The sequence below is a fragment of the Oryza glaberrima genome, chromosome 1, assembly GCF_000147395.1.
Source record: "Oryza glaberrima chromosome 1, OglaRS2, whole genome shotgun sequence".
Classification (NCBI taxonomy): domain Eukaryota; kingdom Viridiplantae; phylum Streptophyta; class Magnoliopsida; order Poales; family Poaceae; genus Oryza; species Oryza glaberrima.
Window position 1 is genome coordinate 4,299,652 of NC_068326.1, and position 23,179 is coordinate 4,322,830.

Sequence of the window (23,179 nt, forward strand, 5' to 3'; positions counted from 1 at the left end):
CCATCGTTAATTTAAGCATAGCACAAGACACACAAACCCCTTTCATCTATGCTAAATTGAACTGACTGTAAGATGACGCCTCACCAAGCACCTTTGGCTTAGACGTTTACCGCTAGCTAGCTGATTCATGTATATTTATTAATTTAGAGAGCTTATGAGAGACTGGCCAGTCCTACAACTAAAAAGCAAAAGGCAAGAAGAACTGCTGCCTCACCACATCACAGCTGTTACTGCAGATTCCACACACTGCACTGCACTCACTCACACGCAGCATAAAGCTCCTACGAGTGGAGGGCGAGCTAGGTGCTAGTAGATCGACTCATCAAAGGTTGCATTGCCATGCACTTCATCAAGCTGTTAAACAAACAAAAGAAATCCTGATACTCAACAAGAAAATCTTTAAATCCAGATTGCCAGTACAGGAGAAAGTGCTTAATTAATTACGATGTGAACAAAATAATCATGTGAGGTATTGGGCATGCAGCTGGGAAGAAACACTTCTTTCACACATTCGCTTTCGCGGAATGATGGAAAAGGATATTTCTTTCCAATGCACAATAATGGGGTTTGCAAATTGCAGTAGAAAGAAGATATACGGAGCAGGTGATAAGAGTTCTCACATGGGCATATGGAGGAGGCCTTGTGCTCGAATGATGATCCTTTTCGGCATGAGAGTCTGTGATGTTGGAGACTAGCTAGCTAGAGAGAGAGAGAGAGAGAGAGATGTAATGAGAGAGGTGAATCCCAGGGCTTGCTTCCCACCCAAGGCAGATGGAGCAGTACTACACAACACTTGATGGACCCCAACAAGGGTACATGTAGACAAGCTAAGGCTAGAGAGAACATACATAAAAATTTTATATGCTCGTGTTGCCTCGCATGCCTGCCCAGGGGAGGGAGCAACCTTCTCCTGCAAGCAGAACCCTAGCCATTGGCTCTCGGACATCCAAAACAATTAACCCCTTTTGTGTGTCAGCAAGAATGCCGGCCAGCATCTAATCCACTCCGTATTCGATAAAGATAATAATCTACTACTACATGCTCAGGTTTAAACAAACAGAAATTGCAGCAATAAATTGAAATGCTTTTGTGCCAAACTGCCAATGAGCCAGACAGAACCTGCATGCAAGTACTCATAACTGATGGAGAATGTCGTACCTCTGTTCACTCGAGGACGATTGATCCAATGTGGATGTACTTCGAATATATATATTGCTAGTAGGACACTGGACAGTTGCTTAATTACCTCCTTAAGCAGTGCCCTCCTGCAAAGTCTGAAGCAGTTGAACAGCAAGCCCCGTCTTCTCCAGTTTCGACACGCTCTCCTTGTATGTCACCTCAGCGCTAGCTTAGGTGGCCACATCCAAACAAGCTGACGAAAACTGTTAATTGATGACCCAGTACACGCGCGCAGCTAGCAGCTGGGGCCCAGCTGCCATTCTCCCCGGCACCACCGTGTGTGTCACATTCCTTCCTGCCATGGAAAGCATGACCAGAGCAGCGGAGCTGGTGCTCCGGGCCCCACCGGGCAGGGAGAGAGATCAGGTCCCCGCGCTGCTGCTGCTGCTGCAGTGAGGTGGGGTTAGCTAGATCAGATCGATACGGCCAGCCTGCCGTGCCTGTGCCTGTGGGCGCGATCGATCGACCACGACGGCCGGCGTCAGGCCCAATAGATAGGCCTGGTTTAGTTTCCATTTTTTTTTCAAAAATATCACATCAAATCTTTGAACACATATATGAAATATTAAATATAGATAAAAACAAAAACCAATCGTATAGTTTGTATGGAAATCGCGAGACGAATCTTTTAAGCTTACAGTAACCCACATGTGTTAATGATGGCTTAATTAGGCTTAAAAATCCGTCTCATGGTTTTCAGGCGAGTTATGAAATTAGTTTTTTTATTTGTGTTCGGAAACCCCTTCCGACATTCGGTCAAATATCCTGCGTGATACCGAAAAATTTTCTTTTCACGAACTAAACACATCCATAAACCAGGTTGCAGAACATTGACAGCGGCGATAAGGTTAGCTCGGTTAGGTTCAACCGTACCTGGACTGAAACAGCATCGTCCTCCTCCTCTCCTTCTGTGTCTCTCCTCTCGCGGTCGCCTTCGCTTACGCCTTACTCCAGGAGCTGTAAATAAATCCTGAACAGGGAAAAATCGGGCTCATCCGTCGAGCAGCTGCCTTCCTGCCTGCTCCGATCAGTCCACCTCTCTACCCCGCGGCCGTGTGTTGCATTGTGCCTCTCATGCATGCCCAAATCAGAGCCATTATGACCCTGATAACCCCTCCTCCTCCCAATGTCGACACGACATCTTGCTCACCTGCGAGAAAATTCCAGGGGGGGATAGCCCCGGCCGTCTTGGCATTTGGCAGGGCAAAGATTCATCAGCATCATTAGGCAAACCCATTCTTAATCATGTGTCTCTTTATCAGGAAAAAAAAATGATATGGTAGGAACACCTCACGGGGGGTTTCATGAATATCACCCATGAGGCCATATGACTATTGACTATACATAATCCGCACGAGGCATGAGTTGCTCGGAATAATAAGAGGTTTGTGTGTGGTAAACGTACGTACACTTGGAGTCGTGGTTCTGGCCAACCGACGGACCTGTCACAAGCTCATAATTAATAATTGCAATGTGTTGCTTGGTATACGTACAAAAATATGATCACAAGTCACAGCGTATAAATGCGTATATAATTGTATAATACTCCACTATTCATTAGCAGAGTATACCAAATCAATCAAGAAAATGTCAAAGAGTAAAGTACCTGAACGGACATGCAACTCTCTTGATCAATTCATGTCTTCTGTTGAATCACATTAATTGACGCAGTCGCATTCAGGCGTACAACTTCAACCGATCTCTTTCTGACGAGCTGACCGTTCACCTGTGCATGTAGACATATGAGAGACATAGTTTTCTGAAGCTGGTAAACTAAGCCATATCTTCTTTGAGCAATTTAGTCTGTATGCATATAGTAAAAATCAGAGCACATATTCTACCAACATATTTATTGAAAACACATTGCCACCTAATGGGGGGAAGGAAGATGAAAAACAGACATCATGCGGGGAAAAATGTTAGCCTGTCGCAGTTTTACGCGGACCAATTGAACCTATACATGCTGCATGAAAGTGATAGGGAATACAAGAGGCTAACTACAATTTGTGGTGAGCTTTCGAGGAACAGTTACAAGTTTACGACACATAACAAATTCATTTCATAAAAGAGCATATAAAGATCATGCATAAAACCGTGGCTTGCACCTGCTGCGGTCATGCTCAAAGCACAGGCAGCACAGTTCCCCTCCCATGCGCCATGAGGACTTTTAAACATCATCAAGCACAAGCCGCCAGCACATGCTTCCCTTGATGCCTTGACGGTTATTTTAAGTATTTACCTAATTGAAAAGAAGAGTCCAACAATCATTAGCTGATCACTCTGCAACAGCTACCTTATTGAGAGAAGAAACATTACATGAGGAACTAAATGAAAATGTCGTGCTGGTAGGAAATTGTGACAACAAAGATATTTTACAACTGCAGGCAGTTTTTCCCATCTGAGATGCTTGCACTAAAACAAGAAGGTGCAGAATAATACTATGGAATACTATCAGTTAAGTGGATGTGCTGTCTCACAGACATGTCCAGGTGCTTCAGAAATTGTGTTACTTCAAGCAATGTAAAACTTTTCCATCGAAAACAGGAAGAATATAATATATTTGTTCAAGGAATCAATAGCAACAACTTAAATAGAAGGAATATGAATCTGTTTTGCTCCAAATGCACACCACCAAATGGCACAGTATTTTTAGAAAATGGGTTAAACCCGGCCTCTACATCTAATTGGATGTACACAGACAATAACACAGTATATGGCGGTCTATTCTCAGGATGTAAGCTACATCCTAACTGGGAGGCATAGCAAACTGATAATGCAAGAGAGTTCTCCTGCTCTATTAACATATACAAGGCAAAGTTTTTGCCCTCCTTTTAAGGACCGCAAGAAAATTGTGTTAACATACAACCACCAATAGTGAAAATTTTTATTGACATTGGACAGTACACTATCCAAAGACCATAGGAACAAAATGCATTGCTGTGGTTGGCCAACAACTATAGCTAGCAGCTACTCCCTCATACAAGGCACATTACAATCAAGTTAATATGTGTCCCACATTTTAAGTACCTTCTACAGGTACTTAAAATGATCAACGGATGTTAGGTCTCACAAGCACTCTAAAAGGTCTCCTGCATGGCTGCATAGATCATTGACACGAATAAAAGTCTCCTGCGAGAGCATTGACACAATCTCCTGTACGCAAATGACTAATCTGTACAGGTCCTCCACCTAATAAGCGTGATCTGATCAAACATCAAAGCAATAACTGTTAAGACCCTACACAAACGCCCACAATAACCAACTACCTCCATACACCAACCCTACGCATACACCAAACACATGCTCGAAATCTAGAGCCGTCCTTGGCAGCTTGTCCTGAATCTGTCGAAAGCCCACAGCTCAACAAGCAGATTTGGACCATTCTGACAAGCGACAACTTTGCACACGACACATCTTTCAGACAGAACAGAAGATGTACCCCCTAAAATTTATGAACTGAAACTGGAATTCCCTCAAACAGGTGGTGGTGGTCAGATCAGTTGCATTGCATACCCACCCGGGGATGATTTCAGCACAGAAACCATCACTCTCTCTTCACTCAATGCCGTGGAAATTGGAAGTCATCTACCACGCGGGGAGCAAATCCCCAGACGTAATTGCAAATGCGACAAAATTAACTAGACACCAACAGCAATAACTAGAAAGGGGAGAAAAAAAAAACGAAACGCACAAGCACCTTCAAGCTTGACATCCCTAACCGGCATTTGATCAAGCAACTCATCTGCAAACTTTGAGGGAGGATTCGACCGGCGCCGTTCGCCTCACAACCGTCGCCGTCGCACGCCTACCCCGTCCCTCCGCGTAGCCGTCTCCGCCTTCGTCTCCGCCGCCGGAGACGTCGAGCCGGGGCGGCGCATCAACGGCGGCGACTCGGCGAGCGCCGGCGCAGCGGACGATGGCTTTGTGAGAGAGATCAGATGGCCCCGACTCCCACGAGCCCACGAGAGGCGAGAGGGGTAAGGCCCAACGCATCTAGAAAATGGGCCAAAGTGGGCCCAATCGCCACAGAATTATTCCTCTTATTCGGCCCGGCCCATTTAAGAGCTCTCGCCCACTTCTATATGCGGACCAGCGCCTCGAATTTCTTCCCCTTCCACTTATCTGACGGGCCCTCGCCTTCCCTTCGCTTCCTCCCCATCTCCGCCTCCGCCTCCGCCTCCGCCGCCGCGCCGCCGCCGGCGACGACTCCGACGAGCGACCCCTCCGCGGGCACCGGGTCGCCATGTACCGCGCCGCCTCCGGCCTCGGGGCCATCAAGGTCAGCCGCACCCGTCCCGCCCCAAACCGTGAACCTTACCTCGCTCCATTTCGCTAGATCTGATGGTATCACCCCACGATGCGTCCGATCCGAATCCCCCTTAGGGTTATCGCTTCGCGATGCGTGGTGGAATGGTACGCTTTAGTGGTCTGATCGAGCGAGCTTCGGTGTGGATTTGATGTGTGCGCGTGAGGTCATGAGCCCCTCGTCGCAGCTAGCGATCGTGGTTGCCTAGTGAATTGGGAAAAGCTTGGATTTGATATATGACGATGAGGGTTGTTATTACGGATTTGTTTTGTAGCATACCCTTTTTTTGGATACGTTTGATCTCAGTGGCCGTTCTGCAAAGGCGTGGAAAGGCGATGAGGGCATACATTTTTCTGAAATAGGATTATGTTGAGTTTTAATAGGTTCTGGGTTGGTCATTCCCTCGTTATTGCTGAACTTCATGAGTTAGGCGGCTAAAATCATCCTGAGAGCAGGAGGTTATCGGCTTATCGCTCAATATGGAGAGTATCAGTTTTATCTTTTATGCTTGGTTCTGTTTTTTGTTGTCCCTTAGTTGATTACTCTGAATGCAATGATATATACAGTTAGATGTATGACCCTGAAGAGTTTAGATGACTTTCTTTAGATGATTCACTTCCTATGTTATCAACATTTCTTATATAGGCTTACTAAAAATCTTTGATATTTGATTTCACTTGACTGGAAACGTTGTGTTGATGAATTTTTTTTCCATTCGACATCAGATTGCTGCTCTTTCGTTTGTATCATGCATAGTGCAGAAGCCTGGACTTAGAAAACCCCTTTTAAATGAGGATGCTAGTAACTTCATGGATTAGATTTCCGTACATAGAAATATTGTTGTGCTATGCACTGCTTAACTCTGACAGTACACAAGCAGAGACAGCTGGTTTTTGGAGTAGTTGAATTTATTATACAGGCCAATACAGCTTGTGCTACTGATCATAATTTTTGTTGTTACCTCTTTTTTCAGCGGCATGGACTGGATGGTCAAATGTTGAATGTTGCGATTAGGTGTGCTAGCACAAGTGTTGCACAGAGGTCATCAGGTGGCTTCTGGACCTGGCTGACAGGTGCACGGTCAAATGCATTACCTCCTCCAGATTTTACACTTCCAGGGGTCACCATTCCACCTCCGCTACCTGACCTTGTGGAGCCTGGCAAGACAAAAATCACAACACTTGCAAATGGTGTAAAAATTGCTTCTGAGACAACTCCAGTATGTGCTCCTCATTTCTATGATCTAACTGCTTCATGCATGTTTCTGTGGGCAGTTAGCAATACTGTTCTGCTTTGTATTTGCTTTACAGGGACCATCTTGTTCAGTTGGAGTATATGTTAATTGTGGTTCTGTACATGAAGCACCTGAAACACTAGGTGCCACTCAGCTGTTGAAGAAGATGGCCTTTACAACCACTACAAACAGGAGCCATTTGCGTGTTGTGCGTGAAATCGAGGCAGTAGGTGGCAATGTGAAAACATCTGCTAACCGTGAGATGATGAGCTACAGTTATGCAGCCCTGAAAACTTACATGCCTGAAATGGTTGAGGTGCTTATTGATTGTGTACGCAATCCTGCTTTTCTTGATTGGGAAGTCAAGGAACAGGTATTTCCTTGTAATATCATGCCATCCATGTCTGTAAATCTGTAATGTAGATTAACATGTGTTCATTACTGACTTATTTATCTTTGTAGATAATGAAACTGAAGGCAGAGCTTGCAGAAGCTTCAAGTAACCCTGAAACTTTTCTTTTGGAGGCTCTTCATTCTACTGGTTATTCTGGTGCTTTGGCAACCCCTCTGATTGCCTCAGAATCCTCAGTTAGCCGATTGAATACGAATGTCCTAGAATACTTCTTAGCTGTGAGACTCATGTCCGAAGCCCTTGTAGTATTCTATCTGTTTACAGCTGTTAACATGCTTTTGATAACTTGACTTTTTTTGTTGTTGCATGGATGTCAGGAGAATTACATTGCTCCCCGAATTGTTCTAGCTGCAACAGGTGTTGATCATGATGAATTGGTATCTATTGCTGAACCACTTCTGTCTGACATGCCTGGTGTAACTGGACCAGCAAAGCCAAAGTCTACCTATGTTGGTGGGGAATATAGAAGAACTGCTGATTCATCGGTAAGGCATTTATAAAGTTATTTATGCCATCTCTTCTGGCATTTAGGTTCTCTCTTCTTATTCTGGATTTTTCTTGAAAAACAGAACACAGATGTTGCTTTGGCATTTGAGGTCCCTGGTGGGTGGCTCAAAGAAAAAGAATTTGTAACAGTATCAGTTCTTCAGGTCTGACAACTATTAAGGGACTCGCATTTACAATTTTTTATTAAGCAGCACTTCAATTGTTTAACTAAGAAATGGGCGATCTGTTTACCTTTTAACAGACCCTTCTTGGTGGCGGTGGCACATATTCCTGGGGAAGGCATGGAAAAGGCTTGCATTCAAGTCTAAGTAAGTTCGCCCTATAGTGTGTCTTGTAGCTTGGGTTGTATCTTTGGATAGGCAATGAGAATTTACTGCCAAGTTGCAATTATTCAATTATCTGACTGGATGTATTCAGTTATCTTACTGGCTGAGAGCCCAAGTAGTTTTTGCTCATAAGTATATATTGTTTATGAAGATCTGACTGGAAAAATCATCACAAATTGTAAAAGATGTAGTTCAACTTTCAGTCCATTCTTTTCTATGGTAAACAACTAAACTTGATAACTGTTAAGTGTGCAGTGTCCTGCCCAAATACTGAAAATTTGTATGATCGAAAATCTTGTGGCGCTGCAAATGTTCTTTTATCTGCATACTCCTTAGATTATATTGTCGACATAGCGTGAAGTGTTAACATATAGGGTAAAATATAATTCCTTTAATGGAGGCAGTCAAGGTCTATGTATTTGTTAAGGATCATGCTTGTGCCTGATTTTTTGTGCTGCTTTGTGCAGATCATCTCGCAAATGAATTCGACCAGATTAGATCGATAGCTGCTTTCAAGGATGTTCACAGTAACACTGGCATTTTTGGAATTCATACATCTACTGTAAGTACTGATTTCGTCCATTGACGTGGATAGTTTTTTTAAAAAAATGATGTACACCACTTGAATGGGCGTAATGAATAATTGTTTCAAAGCGGTTGGTTTAAAGTATGCTAGTAGCTTCTTTTTGTCTGGTTGAGAACTCTAAACCATGTAGTCACATTGTATGCTCTTATTGAACGGTTAAACTATTTTTATGCAGAAAAGTGTAGTGTCCCATAGTTTGTTTTTTAGATTGTGTACTCTAATGACTAGTGAGTGTATTGTTTCAATACCAGGATGCAGCATTCGTTCCTAAGGCTATTGACTTGGCAACCAGAGAGCTCACTTCTCTTGCCACTCCTGGAAAAGGTATTAACTCCTATATTGGCTCATCACTTAAGTAGTTATTTGTTGTCACTTTTCTCAAACTTCACTTTTAATTTCAGTTGACCAAACTCAACTTGACCGTGCTAAAGCGACAGCTAAATCAGCAATCTTGATGAACCTGGAATCAAAGGTATGTATTATGTAAGCATACTTATTATATTTCTGCATATTTTTGCTTTGCTCCACTCTAAGAATTGAAATTCGCAGGCATCAGCAACTGAAGACATGGGACGGCAAGTATTGGCCTTTGGTGAAAGGTGTGGTGTTTTGATTATTCTACTGTATTGCTGGACCTTAAAGTTTTGCCTGTTGCTTATATCTCTATTCTATCCAGCGCCACATGGTTATACTATTACTGACTTAATAGTAAATACAAAAGTTTAATATGCACTCTAGATTTTATAGAACTCATGTTTAGTAGGGTTCAGATGAACTATGCCATTTGACTTGTTCATGGAATTAGGATAGAAGGTTATATAATATAGGCTGGCAATAACGTAGCTTTTATAGCACAAATTATTGCTCTCTTTATCGTTTAGATCAGTACAAGATAACTGAAAAAAACAGGTTTTTACACTTGATAAATCTTTCTGTTGGCATTCTACAGTATTGGCAGAAATTATCTAAATTATTGTAGTGAGTTAGAACACCCACACCCCCTTCATTCCGTTCCATATTGTCTTCAATGTACTCATTTCTGTTATCTGATCTGTGTATGGGCAGTTATTTTGTATGTGCTGCTATATAAGCTAAAAGTTTTTTTTACAAAAAAAATAAATAAAAATATATACATATTCAACTGATGAAGTTCCCTCCATCCAGTTTTTCCAAATTCAGACCTTGTAATTTTAGCCCACAATTTGTCATGTTATATGCATATTATTTTATCCGTAAATTTATATATATAAGTTTTTGTGTTTTCATAGGATAAAGGAATATGTAGGTCTTGTATTGTATTGGAAATTAATATTCAAATTTTTATTTTGATGACCATACCAACTCAAGCCAAGCCTCAAAAAATTGTACAGAGGGTGTATATACCTCAAACTCATAGCATGGTGTTTATTATCCTGTGTTCCCTGGAATGTTTTTAATCTTCAATGCAGGCTAATTTACGCCGTAATTTTTGTTTCATAAAATTTTTCAGGAAACCTGTTGAGCACCTTCTCAAGGCTGTTGATGGTGTTACTCTGAAAGACATTACAGCCCTTGCTGAGAAAATCATATCATCACCATTGACAATGGCATCTCATGGAAACGGTTAGCTCATATTTTTCATATGTAGCCAGTCATCTTTACATAGTGTAACAGTTGCAGTATCCTAACTCTGCCCTTTACGATGCAGTTCTGAACGTGCCAACTTATGATTCAGTCAGTGGCAAGTTTCGCTCGAAATGAGTAGTAATGTGGTCGTTGTTTTCCTCCTCCTGGACAAGTTTTAACTGTTGATAGTTTTTCCTCAGGCCATTCATTGGCAGGGTTTCAGAAAGAGAAAAATAAGGAGCTTCATACAATTTTGATCATTTAACTCTGGATGATTGAGAATACCATATTTTACCTTTTTCTGCAACATTTGTCCACTTGAGTTGGAATTTTTTATGCTGTTTTCATCAGTTTTATGGGCCTGTAAATTTTAGGGCCCTCTTTCGGTGGCGGCCAGGGCCTGTACAAAATACCGGTCTCCTTCTTGCAAAATCTTTGACACGAATGCTGAAGCACTTGAATAAATATTTTATCTATACTCTTGCATGACACTGAAATTCTGCAGGAGATGCGTCCAAAGCGAGGGAACTGCCGTGAGCCATCGCTTTTCCACAATTCCAATCACGTTTTGCATGCTGTTTGGACTGTCAATTCCCGTCTGTTTGGTTCCATGATTGAATTCGAGGAAATCGAGCTCATGAGTCGAAGGCAAAGAGCAAAGAGCAGCTAGAGGCAGCAATGCAGGCTGGTAAACTCCCAAATGCCCTCCAAGGTCTATGAATAAAATTAATTATTCAGTATCATCTACTGTGCTGAAAATGCAGCAGGGGATGGGTCTGTGTACGATGGTGCATCGTCTGGATGAGCTCTAGAACCAACTTCCTGCGAAGGAAAATGGTTGTAGCAGCAGCAGCAGCCGAAATTTCTGAGAAGGTGTCTTGGTTGGAAGGAAACGACACCCTTGGTTGACTTCTGGGCCGTGTACGAGTGGTTTGGACATGAGTGGCCCATGGGATTGGAAAGGGAGGGTCCAGGTCGCGAGGCGACACCACATCGGCAAAGACGACGGCGACGCCTCCTGTTTGAGGGAGTCGCCGTTTCTGACTCCGAGCTCCCGGCGGCTGGAGGGGCCAGAATTATTGCAGTCGAGGAGACGACGGAATGCAATCGCAGTGCCACCGACCCACCCACCACCCATTGCCGATTTGCCACTCGTTGTTCCGAGTCCGAGTCGTTGTTTGTTGGCTCGTGGATGCTCCTCTGCCTCGACGTCTCCGTCCTTGGTTAACCTGCTCAAACACCGGAGGCGCCGGCGTTTCTCTCTCTCTCGCTCGCTAACCCCATGGTTTTCTCCCGTTCGGTCTTCTTCCTTTTCGGTCGAGTCAAGTTATCACAAACCTATTCATAGCTTCCTGATAACCACGAAGGCTTATATATGTGGGTTTTTTTTTGGAGACTGTATGCAAGAAAATTATTTTCTAAGACAACTTGCCACCGTTTGTGTGGTTAGTCCTGGAAGGCTGGAATAATGCATTGACAGCATTGTTACCAACCTACCTTTTGATGCTCCAAAGAGTGAAACAAGGTACCAACCAATTGACGGCATGCTAGTGACCACTCCCCACGTCCCAAAACGTGGTTACCTAGAACATAAAGTGATATTACCTAGTACTATAGATTTGGATAAGGACATTAGGAATCTGAATAAAGACATATTGGGTAATGCCACTTTATGTTCTACTATGTATTAATATTTTGGGACAAAGGAGTAATGACTAGCAAATGGGAAACAAGCAAAGTTTGTAGGCTTTCCGTGTTGTTATCTGAATCCTCTAATGGACTTGTTGGGTTATACTCTTATTAGTGACGTCGCTGAAATCTGTATATGGTTAATATGGAGTGGAGTAATTTACAGTAGCATTCCTCCAAATCAAATAAGTCAAAGAATGTCGTATTCGCCTTTGCCTCGATTGATCCTACTACATCATCAAGGCATAATAACGTCAACTAGCTACACCAATGTCCAACGGAAGTTAACACTTAACTCGAGAAACGAACAAAGCAAAGCAAATGCATATTTTACATTTCAAGAACGAATCTGAAACAAGTTTTTCTTTTTGCTATATTTTTTTCCCTGTCGAGGAACAAGAAGAATTTGGAGTTGGCACCTAGATGCATCCATCCGTTTAAATAAAGGATTGGCTTGGGTTTATTAGGACCCAAATTAATCATTGGTTTACCAGATAGCCGTTTCGTATTTAAGTGGATTAAACTAACGCAACGGCGGCGTTTATTCACAGCCACGAACAACAATATTCATTTGAACACTCCAATCATATAACACTCTCAAATTAAAGAAAAAAATACTTGCATCACTCGCGACAGAGCCAATTGGACGAAAAGAAAGTCTATACATCGCTTCATCAAATTAGAATAACATTTTTCAATGCATCATAATGTTGCTTGATGACCTCCATGGAGGGTGACATTTTGGACTATTGAAATTCAGCTTTGTGTAACTTTCATCCACTTCATCCGTCATTGGCAGCATCATGTTAGTTTATACATAGATAAAACCTTTAATCATCACCAATGGAAGGCGATCAGGGTGAGACAGAGGGAGGTAGGTCATGAGCTCATCATGCATGCGGAGATAATACCTGTGTTAGATAAAACCTCATGTATGCAAACATCACTGGTTACTAATTGGAGCTTACCTGTCTAAAAAAAAACTAATTGGAGCTTAGCCTGCTGCCTTTCAACTTGCATGTTGTTCTTTTGTTTCTTCCACTTGATATAATTTTGATCTTCTCCAATACAAACGGGTAAATTTTTTGTCCGTTAATTTAATCTGGCAAAATTGGGAATTGTTGCTAGCTTTCTATAATCTCAAACCTGAGATTGTTGCAGGGACCATGAAATGAAATATAGTTGAAACCACCATTATCTGCTTAACCAGCAGTTTTCGTTTATTTCTAGTATGTGTTTTGCTGCACAGTTGTACAGGTTTTTTTTTTTGTTGTGAACATACAGTTGTACAGGTTGAGCTCCAATTGGACAAGCTAGCTAGGTAGACAAAGAATTAATCGACAAACTTGACTTCGCTACCAATCAATAGTTTATTTTGTTCTCTTGTCTTTGTCTGATGTAGAAGGAGCATTTAAATCTGTTCATTTGTAGTTTGATACCACCGGTATGTCTCGTTTTCATGAGCAAAGCAAACCGAAGAGGAAGGAAGGAACGGACGCCAAGTTTTCGGAGATGATTCTCTCATTATAATTTTGTTTTTCTCCTCTGAAGAAAAGGAGAAGTTCGAGAAGATTTTGTGGTATTCCTATATAATAAATCACGGAAAGTATTACATCACTGACACTGTTTTTAGCATAGAGAACATGTTGTTTGATGTAGCATTCTGCATTCCTTCAAAAGGAAAAAGTATTTTTTTTTTAAAAAAAAAGGTAACAAGTGTACATTTTGAGTATAACATTTTCTGTTTTCCTATGTGAAGCTATATGAGCTCTTTTCTACTCCATGGAAGCATAGCCTTAGCACTCTCTCCTTTTTTAATATATGATACTGTTGACTTTTTGAGATACGTTTGACCCTTTGTCTTATTTAAAAAATTGTATAATTATCATTTATTTTATTGTGACTTGATTTATCATCAAATGTTCTGTAAGCATGACATAAATATTTTTATATTTACACAAAAGTTTTAAGTAAGACGAATAACCAAACGTTGATAAAAAAAGTCAACGGGAATCATACATTAAAGAAATGAAGGGAGCATTTATTTGTATTGATTGGAAATTGAAGCTACCATCTTGACCTTCTGATTGGAAAATGAAGGTCCTGATTACATGATTCTACACATGAAACATGCAAGTGGTATTAGCTACCCAAAGTCATCAACAAGAAAGACAACAAGAATAATGCATCCCAAGGAGGAGATGATAAGAGGAGATCGATTCGGATTTGACAAAACAGGGAGGGGAACCTTAATATGCCCTCCATTACAATAATGACACTTTACACTTCTCTCATCTAAAAGCAAGTTTATAATACTCATCACCCATCCCTAACCTCTCATAGGTCACAACCAAACATCTAATCAGGATCTCACAGGTGGATGCATACATGATATACGCACAATAAGCTTATAAGCATCTCCCAGGGAATAATGCTCCTGTCATCATCCAAAACCACTCGCTGGTAGCCTATCTGCCTCTGATCTATAAGCTATCAGGGACCATGTGAGAGGTTATCAAGGCATCAGCACCCTGATTTTGACTCTAACCCAACCATAAACTAACCAATGCTACTACTTTTTAATTACTAGTTTGTTGGCGTGCTGTCATTAGTGAGTTGATCAGAGTTTTGTGCTTTGTTTGCTTGCTGAGAGATAGATTGACAGGAAAGAAAAACAAATATGTGGGCGGTTGAGGAAGCCAAGACGGATCGCACATAGTCTTGCAATAAAAATTGTGAACTCCACATGGATGCGACTGGAGAAAAGAGCTTGGTCGGCCGGCCATGGAGTCTTTCATCTATGGCTGCCTCCTCTCAATGTGTCCTAAGCTTTGCTGCTGCCTGTGTTTGTTTTCTTTGATTAGTCTCCTTCTTAGAGTAATTAGAGTCTTTTATGGAAGTTGTCATGGACGCATGTATCACTCGGACAGGTAGAACTGGTTCAGGAATTGAAGACAAAGCTAGGAAATTTAATTAGGAATTGTTTAGTTAAGGAAAAATTTAGGTTTAGTGGTTATATCGGATATGCGGAAATACATTTGAAGTATTAAATGCAGTTTAATAACAAAATAAATTATAGATTCCGCTCTGAAACTGCAAGACGAATTTATTAAGCCTAATTAATTCATTATTAGCAAATATTTATATAGCACCACATTGTCAAATCATGGCACAATTAGACTTAAAAGATTCGTCTTGCAATTTACACGCAATATGTGTAATTGGTTTTTTTCTACATTTAATACTTCATGCATGTGTCTAAATATTCGATGTGACAGCATGAAAATTTTTATGTTGGGAACTAAACAGGGCCTTAAGACAAAGCCAGGGTCGTGTACCTTTTGTTCATTATTATGAAAGTACCTTTTGGAATTGGTTGACCCATGGATTCATTTAGTGTGAATCTTAGATCAATTGAAAAATACATGTACTCTCTCTCCAAAAATAAATCGACTCAAAATAAATTAATGATGTCTATAGAATAAAATTAATGGTTAAACACAACTGTCCACAAGATCACAACTCAAAATAAATTGGCCATGCCAAACTACAATGGGCGCCATGCCTTGGTAGTAACGTAGCCACATGCGTAAATATGGGCACCATTGTCAGATTATTTTCTAGAGAACAACACAGTAATACCTCCGTTTCGAACTACTCGTCGTTTTGATTTCTTTTGAACGTTTAACCATTTATCTTATTCAAAAGATTATAAAATTATTATTTATTTTATTTGTGACTTGATTTATTATCAAAAGTGCTTCAAGTATGACTCATCTCTTTTATGTTTATACTGTTTTTTAAATAATATGAAAAAGGTTAAAATGACATCTAATTAGGACGTCTGGAGTACTAACATGCATATATGACCTGAGACATGCCTTAGAGATCAAGGTGTACGCCTCTGTCAGAGTTCATAATGTGCGTGGATTGGGGAAGGGGGCAACCATAATCTCAATCAGGGCAACTAACCACGTCAAAGACACCGTCCGTACGCTATGCCCCTGCTTCCTCTTCTTTCAGCATGTTTTTTTATTAAGTAGGGTACAAAATGTGGAATTAGTATTGCAAATCGCCCTCCCCATGTCTTCGAGAACAAGATCTATCCACATCATTTTCTCCCTTAAACACGTTTGGTTAAAAAAATTCTTAAAAAAAACAACTGTTTTATCCTAGAAAAATGTTGCTTGTGATCTGAGAGGGACAACAGGCAACAGCCATGTGTGTGACTCCCAGGGACACGTGTCAGGATGTAGAGAAACCATGCCCAGGTGTCATGTTAATGCAACTCTGGCAGTCTGCATTTCTGCAACACCAAGCTAGATCTCTCCATTTATTAAAACAAACTCTAATGATTTCTTTTTGTTTTTATTAGCATTTGTTTAATGATCAGGCCAATGGCAGCCTCAGAAAAAAAGGAGAAAATAATTAACTGTGACCACAATCAAGATTAGCCACATAAACAAAATCATTGATATGGTTGGCCCAGGATGTCCAAGTCAAGGATGGGATGGAGCAGATCAAAAGATAGTAGAGAAAAATAAAAAGAAAAAGAAATGGTCGGAGGAGCATGATCTGCATCAATCAAGTGTCCTTCGTGTGCTTCTTCTCTAGTAGGCTCTAGAAAGCAGAAACTAATCACTAATCATTTTTCTCGTGTCTCTTAATTAATCTAGAAAATTTGACGGTATTTTTCCAAGTCTTTTTTTCTCTCGTTTCCCCTTTTCAATGAGATGAACCCCGTGCACCGCCAATTTTAACTGTCCTGGTGATGTTTCTACGTGACACGTCATGGCTGTTAAGTGGGATTACACCTTTGATTTGGCTGAAATTGCATGTGATGCCATCCAATATGTTGGAAAAAATGACTCTTTTGCCCTGTCCCCAGGACGTACGGTAGCAGGGGAGAGTTGGCGCCGTTGGCACCGTGAAACAAATCTTGTGCTGATTTCCATGTATGACCCTGCCTATTCTCTCTGTAGCAATTTCATATGGATACTTATCTAATTCTTTTCTCCTGCTATAATCATGCTGAATAAACATGCAATATTTTAAATTATAAAAAATAGCAACAATGCTATTTAACCAGTTCTTTTTTTTAACTCTGAAATAGTTTAATGAGAATGAGAGAGCATGCTGGAATTGTTTGATAAGAAAGAGGGCCGGACGCAGAGCGATTGATGCCATAAATTTATTTCATTTTGAGTATGTTAGAAATCTTAGTGGTACGGGTAATGGTTTATAAATCATACCTCAATAATATGCTTTGTTGACTTACTATGAGATTCATGAAGGAAAAGCACCCCAAATTAAACAATTGATCTTAGATTGCAGTACATGTCATTTTTAAATTAGGAGTTTTAAACAAAAAAAATATTGATACGATTATCCACGTCACTTTCTCTAGTGCTATAAATTATTCTGTCTTGTCCACGAAAAATTACAGTGAGGCATCCCATGGAACGGAGGAACTTAGAACGAATTGAACTAATCCATAAAAGGTTCTTTTGTAAACTTTTACATTCTAAATATTAAAGGAGCCCACAGCATACATAGCTTCATCAATATAGCCATAGCTTATGTGCGAGAGCCATAAAATTTATAGCATCTCTAATATTCACATGCAAAAACCCGTTAATACTATACGTATGCAGTGATTTTACCAAACTCAAGATATACTTTCCCTCATCCACAATTGATAAGCGCATAGCCAGTTTTTTTTTTAAAAAAAAAATCCACAAATAATCAACGCCACACATTTGCATGCGGTATGCGCAGATAGTCCAGGTGGATTGAATATATGCCTCTCGCATGTAGAACGTTTGCACACGGAGAAAAATGATATGTTTGTTCAGTTAAATGCAGAGTCACACACACTCAACGTGTCATGTGGTCGTGACGTGAGGCCTCAGGATATAACAACACAAGCATGTAACGAGGCGTGTACGAGGGGATTTTCTTTGCATCTTGGTCAGGGTCCAAATACAATACGCTTATCAGTTATGCATAGAATGAAGTTCCGGGTTAGTGTCGATGTATTCGTTCAGATAGGATGTGCATATATATATTTTTAGGGATATGTCCGCACGCGCATACGAGTATATATGTTACTCCCTCCGTCCCATTTTAAGTGTAATTTCGCCCAATTTTGATTGTCCATCTTATTAGAAAATTTTTTATGATTAGTATTTCTGTTGTTATGAGATGATAAACAGAAAACCTATACCACGGCATCCCGTGGAGACGGGATCCCCTCCTCCTATCTCACTCCTCTCCCCAAAATCATCCGAATCCTCTCCTCCTACCTCACTCTCCTCCCCCAAATCACACAGCACTGTAGCCCTCCCTCTCCCTCTCCCCTCTCTCTAAAGAATGCCGAGCGGAGACGAAGCCGGCCGGGAGGAAAGGGTCGTCGTCGTCGTCTCCGGCGGCCGAGGAGGACGACGACGATGGCACTACGTTGGCGAGGTCGGCCAACCCTCGGCGGGGTCGCCCTCGAGCTCGCCTCCCCTCGTTGCGCTGCTCTGGCTCACCGCCCTCGTCGGTCAGGTGTGCGCCGGGGAGTCGTCGCCCCGGGGAGGGCAGAAGCGAGAGCCCCCCTCGTCCTCGCCCTCGCCCTTGGCGTCACCGTTGTCCCTGTTGCGGCCTGCCGCTTTTGCGCCTCCGGGATAGACGTCGACAGCCCGCGTTGACCTACAACAGGTATGGCTGTCAACCTCCTCCTCGGCTCCTCCTTGAGACTTCTCGCGCTCTCTGGCTCGGGCTTCGCCCCTCACCTCGCCGTGCCTCCTCGACGCCATCCTCCACCGTTGCGGCCCTCCCTCCCCCACGTCTCCTCCTCTTTTTGACAGTACCTTCTGATACCTCACAAATATCAGGCTTGATACTTTGGTATCAAGGTCTGATACCTAGGTACCATCCGGTATCTTGGGTACCGGGCATCAGGTATCGGTCGATACCTAGTTGGTATCAAAGGTACCAGGTACCAACCAGTACCAGGTATTAGGTACCAGGTACTAGGGGAGTACACGTGGACAGAGAAAAGGAAAAGGGAGAGTCACTTAAAATATTCCGCTGCAACGGTATCCTGTTGGCTAGCAGCCCTCGATGATAAAATATAAATAGTACTTTACTCGTGACTTATGTTTTTATTTTTTTAAAAAAAATAAATAAGACGGATGGTCAAAATTCGGCGCGAAAAACCATGGTTGTACTTAAAATGGGAATGGGACAGAGGGAATACATATTTCTATATCTTTTAAAAAATAATAAAAAAGAGAGCACACACATCTTCTCTAGCCCTAAATATGCCGAAGAATATTCCATGTCTCACTCTAGTAAGCGCGAAAACAATTTCTTCCTCCGCAAACCAGAAGCACAATTAACGAAATGGCAAAACCGTCAATAAACTGAAACCCCGGGCCTTGTTATGAACCCCCCACGAACCTTCTCCCCGTCCACGTCCACCCCTCGCCGTCGTCAAAGCGCGGCGATTAACGGCGGCGCGCGACGGCAATTCCACCCGAATCCGATGTATAAAACCACCCCGCGGCTCCCCCAAATCACCAAGAAGAACACCCACCTCAGATTAGTCCCAAAGATTATTCGCGATTAAGCTTGTTTTTTTTTGTTCCTAATCGCAGATACAAAGAATTCGCTTTGCGTTTGCCACTCGAGAAAGATTTTGTTTTTTTTTTTGGTTAACGGATAATTAAGCGCCGCCCCTCCTCGTCGTCGTCGCCGCCGCATGGAGGCCGTCGGCGTGGCTCCGGCCCCCGCGGGGGTGCCGGAGAAGAAGCTGCTCGAAGTGAAGGAGTCCCGGAAGGCGGCGCCGGCGGCGCCGTCGACGTCGATGGCGGCCAAGTGGGCGATGAAGAAGAAGCTCGTCGGCGGCGACGCCGGGTACGTGCTCGAGGACGTGCCCCACCTCACGGACTACCTGCCCGAGCTTCCGGTGCGTGCAACTGCCCCCATATGCCTCTTCTTCTTCGGGTGTCTCGCGGTTAGCTGAGATGATTTGAGTCGAAAGGTTAAAGTTCTTTTGCTTTCTTGGGGTTCTACACAGTTTTATGTGAGCTTTCGAGCAAAGATTTGGATTTTTTTTCCCGCTCTTTTGGGGATGTTTTTTTGGCCTGTGTTTGGTTCAGGTCATCCCAATTCCAGTTTGTGGATTGATTTGAGAAAGTGATTTAGATTTAACTCTTGATTTACTTGGTCCGATAATGTTTTAAGCAAATGTTCCGATAAAGTTTGAAGCGAAGTTAAATCGATCTGTAAAAAATGGATTATGAAATTTCAATTTCTGTGGGCGATGCGCCTACTGATTGAGCTGCAGTATCATTTTGACCCCATTTCTTGAAGCAACTGCTCACCTGCTACTGTTGCTGATCTGCAGACTTACCCGAATCCTCTGCAAGACAACCCGGCTTATTCAGTCGTCAAGTAAGAATTCTCCTCGTCTCCTGCTCTAAATTAATTCCATTTGATCCATGAGAATTCCATTATTCCATAGTCCAACCACGCTTGGTACAAAAAGGCTTACCTTTCTTCACACCACGTGTGCTCCTTCTTCTTCTTGCAGGCAATACTTCGTCAACACTGACGACACCGTCACGCAAAAGGTGAGGCTTCATCTTTCCATGACGAAAAGATTACTGTAATTCGGTTACAGGGTGATCATAGTTTGACTGAGCTAACTTAATTTTGTGGTGTTTGCTGCTTGCTTCAGATCGTTGTTCATAAGACCAGTGCTAGGGGCACCCATTTCCGGCGAGCCGGGCCGCGGCAGCGGGTCTACTTCCAGTCCGATGAGGTCAACGCGGCCATTGTCACCTGCGGTGGCCTCTGCCCTGGACTTAACACTGTTATCCGCGAGCTTGTGTGCGGCTTGTATGATATGTATGGCGTCACCAGCGTCGTTGGCATAGAGGTGATTAACTTGTTCTTATTTTGTCACGGCTTTGTGTAACTTAGTTCTTTGTTGGGATGCTAAACATGTTTTGGGAGTAGTTGATTTGTACATTTTAGGATATCAGAAATGCCATTACTGCAAAAATCATCTGAGAACACAATACTGAAAGTGACACAAGCATTTTAGTTGGCACTTGGTGGCCAATGACATGATGCTAATGCTGTTTGTGTGTAAATGGTGCTCCTAATCAGTTGTTGTGATCATTCTGGTTTTGTTTTATTGACTTGATTCTGATGTGCATGTTTAGGGTGGATACAAGGGTTTCTATTCTAGAAACACCGTCGCACTGACACCGAAATCGGTGAATGACATCCACAAGAGAGGTGGGACTGTTCTTGGAACCTCCAGAGGAGGCCATGACACCGGCAAAATAGTTGACAGTATTAAGGATCGCGGTATTAACCAGGTGTATATTATTGGAGGTGATGGTACCCAGAAAGGTGCTTCCGTAATTTATGAGGTAACTCACAGGCTGATAATGATGTAAATAAATGTTTGTGGGATGCCCAATGCTATCTATAACACAAACTTGTTGAAAATGATTTCAGGAAGTTCGTAGGCGAGGCCTCAAATGTTCTGTGGTTGGTGTCCCAAAGACCATAGATAACGACATTGCGGTACTTTCTTCTTTCCAGCACACTTGAGTTTGGATTTTCTTCATGCTAATCGCTAAGATTGATGTTGAATTGTTTGCACAGGTGATCGACAAGTCCTTTGGTTTTGACACTGCGGTGGAGGAGGCTCAGAGGGCCATCAATGCTGCTCATGTTGAGGCTGAGAGTGCAGAGAATGGCATTGGTGTTGTGAAACTAATGGGGCGCAACAGTGGTATGTACCTCCCCAATATGATTATGATTTATGAACTTGCCCCCACATATTCTACCAGAAAGTACTAAGGAGCTTTAAAATTTACTGCTACAGGGTTCATCGCAATGTATGCTACTCTGGCTAGTCGCGATGTGGTATGTTTTAATCATTCTACTTGTTCATTGCATTGATCAATCTAGGGTAAATGCTGAATTATATGGTTGATCTACTTTTTACTTCAGGATTGTTGCTTAATCCCAGAGTCTCCATTCTATCTAGAAGGAAAAGGTGGACTCCTTGAATTCATCGAGAAACGGCTCAAGGACAATGGCCATATGGTCATTGTAGTGGCTGAGGGTGCTGGGCAAGATCTCATTGCGAAAAGCATGAATTTTGTGGATACTCAAGATGCTTCTGGAAATAAGCTACTTCTGGATGTTGGCCTTTGGCTCTCCCAGAAGATCAAGGTCAGATGTGGTCCAAACCTTCATTTCCTTTTCATAGTGGGGACAACAATGATCTTTGCTTATGCCTCATTCAATTTTTTTAAAAAAATGCTGATAATTCTCCAACTACAATAAATTTGATCACATCAGGTTTCTTTTATTGCCACCAATGTAAAACTAAGCCATCATCGAACTAGTACTTTGTCTTCATATTTGTCAATATCGTAAAGCCTGGAAGAACCAAAGAACCATGATGTGCCCTGATCTCATTCAGAATGCTGAATTACTTCCCTTTCTTCATAATGCAGGATCATTTCAAGAAGAAGCGCAACTTCCCCATCACTCTCAAGTACATCGACCCGACATACATGATCCGTGCCGTCAGGTCAAACGCATCCGACAACGTCTACTGCACCCTGCTAGCTCACAGCGCCCTCCACGGTGCCATGGCGGGGTACACCGGCTTCACCGTCGCGCCGGTCAACGGGAGGCACGCGTATATCCCGTTCTACGTAAGTCCAGAACACTCTTTTTCAATGATCAATCTTTAGTGTTCAGTTCAGTTCAGTTCTTCACACCAGACATCAACCATATCCTGATAATCTGGACACTGAAACTCCGGCGATTTCTACAGAGAATCACGGAGAAGCAGAACAAGGTGGTGATCACGGACAGGATGTGGGCGAGGGTGCTGTGCTCGACGAACCAGCCATGCTTCCTGAGCCACGAGGACGTCGAGCACCTCAAGCACGACGACGACGAGCACCACCTGCACAACACGCAGCTCCTCGAAGGCGAGAGCTCGCCGGTGAAGGACTCCTCCAAGTGCAACGGGACAGCAGCGCCAGTGTGAGAACCAACGAGAATATATATATATATATATATTGTAATTGTAGCTTTCTTTTTGTCCTTTTTTTCTGAAATGACATTGTGGGGAAGCTACTGTAATAGAATTACCGTGTAATATAGCAAGGCTGGTTTCATCCTCGAAGCAGAATAGTAGGTTTGGTTTTGTTGGGAAAATAGTAAGGGTTTCATGTCATCAATTCATCATCCTACTAGTAATAAGGGTTAATTTTGTAGTATAGTGGATTTGGATCGTGAATCTCGG

The 23,179-nt window shown here is 42.3% G+C and overlaps 2 protein-coding genes and 1 long non-coding RNA gene across 3 annotated transcripts; 2 read left to right on the top strand and 1 right to left on the bottom strand.

Moving 5' to 3' along the window:
* Window positions 1-2,022: 2,022 nt before the first annotated feature.
* Window positions 2,023-2,899, bottom strand: LOC127760905 (uncharacterized). Its single transcript, XR_008015185.1, has 3 exons — window positions 2,786-2,899; window positions 2,585-2,621; window positions 2,023-2,329 (listed from the first exon to the last, which is right to left on the bottom strand). It is a non-coding gene; the product is annotated as an uncharacterized LOC127760905 (long non-coding RNA).
* Window positions 2,900-5,290: 2,391 nt separating this feature from the next.
* LOC127783184 (mitochondrial-processing peptidase subunit alpha-like) lies at window positions 5,291-10,646 on the top strand. Its single transcript, XM_052310422.1, has 13 exons — window positions 5,291-5,458; window positions 6,459-6,704; window positions 6,796-7,092; window positions 7,182-7,349; window positions 7,449-7,616; window positions 7,701-7,781; window positions 7,880-7,946; window positions 8,432-8,526; window positions 8,802-8,874; window positions 8,952-9,022; window positions 9,100-9,149; window positions 10,040-10,152; window positions 10,238-10,646. The coding sequence occupies exons 1-13, from the start codon at window positions 5,423-5,425 to the stop codon at window positions 10,288-10,290; spliced, it is 1,518 nt and encodes a 505-aa protein (XP_052166382.1). The 5' UTR covers window positions 5,291-5,422; the 3' UTR covers window positions 10,291-10,646.
* An 8,711-nt stretch (window positions 10,647-19,357) lies between these two features.
* On the top strand, window positions 19,358-23,121 carry LOC127772500 (ATP-dependent 6-phosphofructokinase 6-like). Its single transcript, XM_052298430.1, has 11 exons — window positions 19,358-19,798; window positions 20,240-20,286; window positions 20,426-20,465; window positions 20,573-20,773; window positions 21,063-21,275; window positions 21,364-21,432; window positions 21,514-21,643; window positions 21,737-21,777; window positions 21,865-22,089; window positions 22,377-22,580; window positions 22,703-23,121. The coding sequence occupies exons 1-11, from the start codon at window positions 19,592-19,594 to the stop codon at window positions 22,919-22,921; spliced, it is 1,596 nt and encodes a 531-aa protein (XP_052154390.1). The 5' UTR covers window positions 19,358-19,591; the 3' UTR covers window positions 22,922-23,121.
* Window positions 23,122-23,179: the final 58 nt, after the last annotated feature.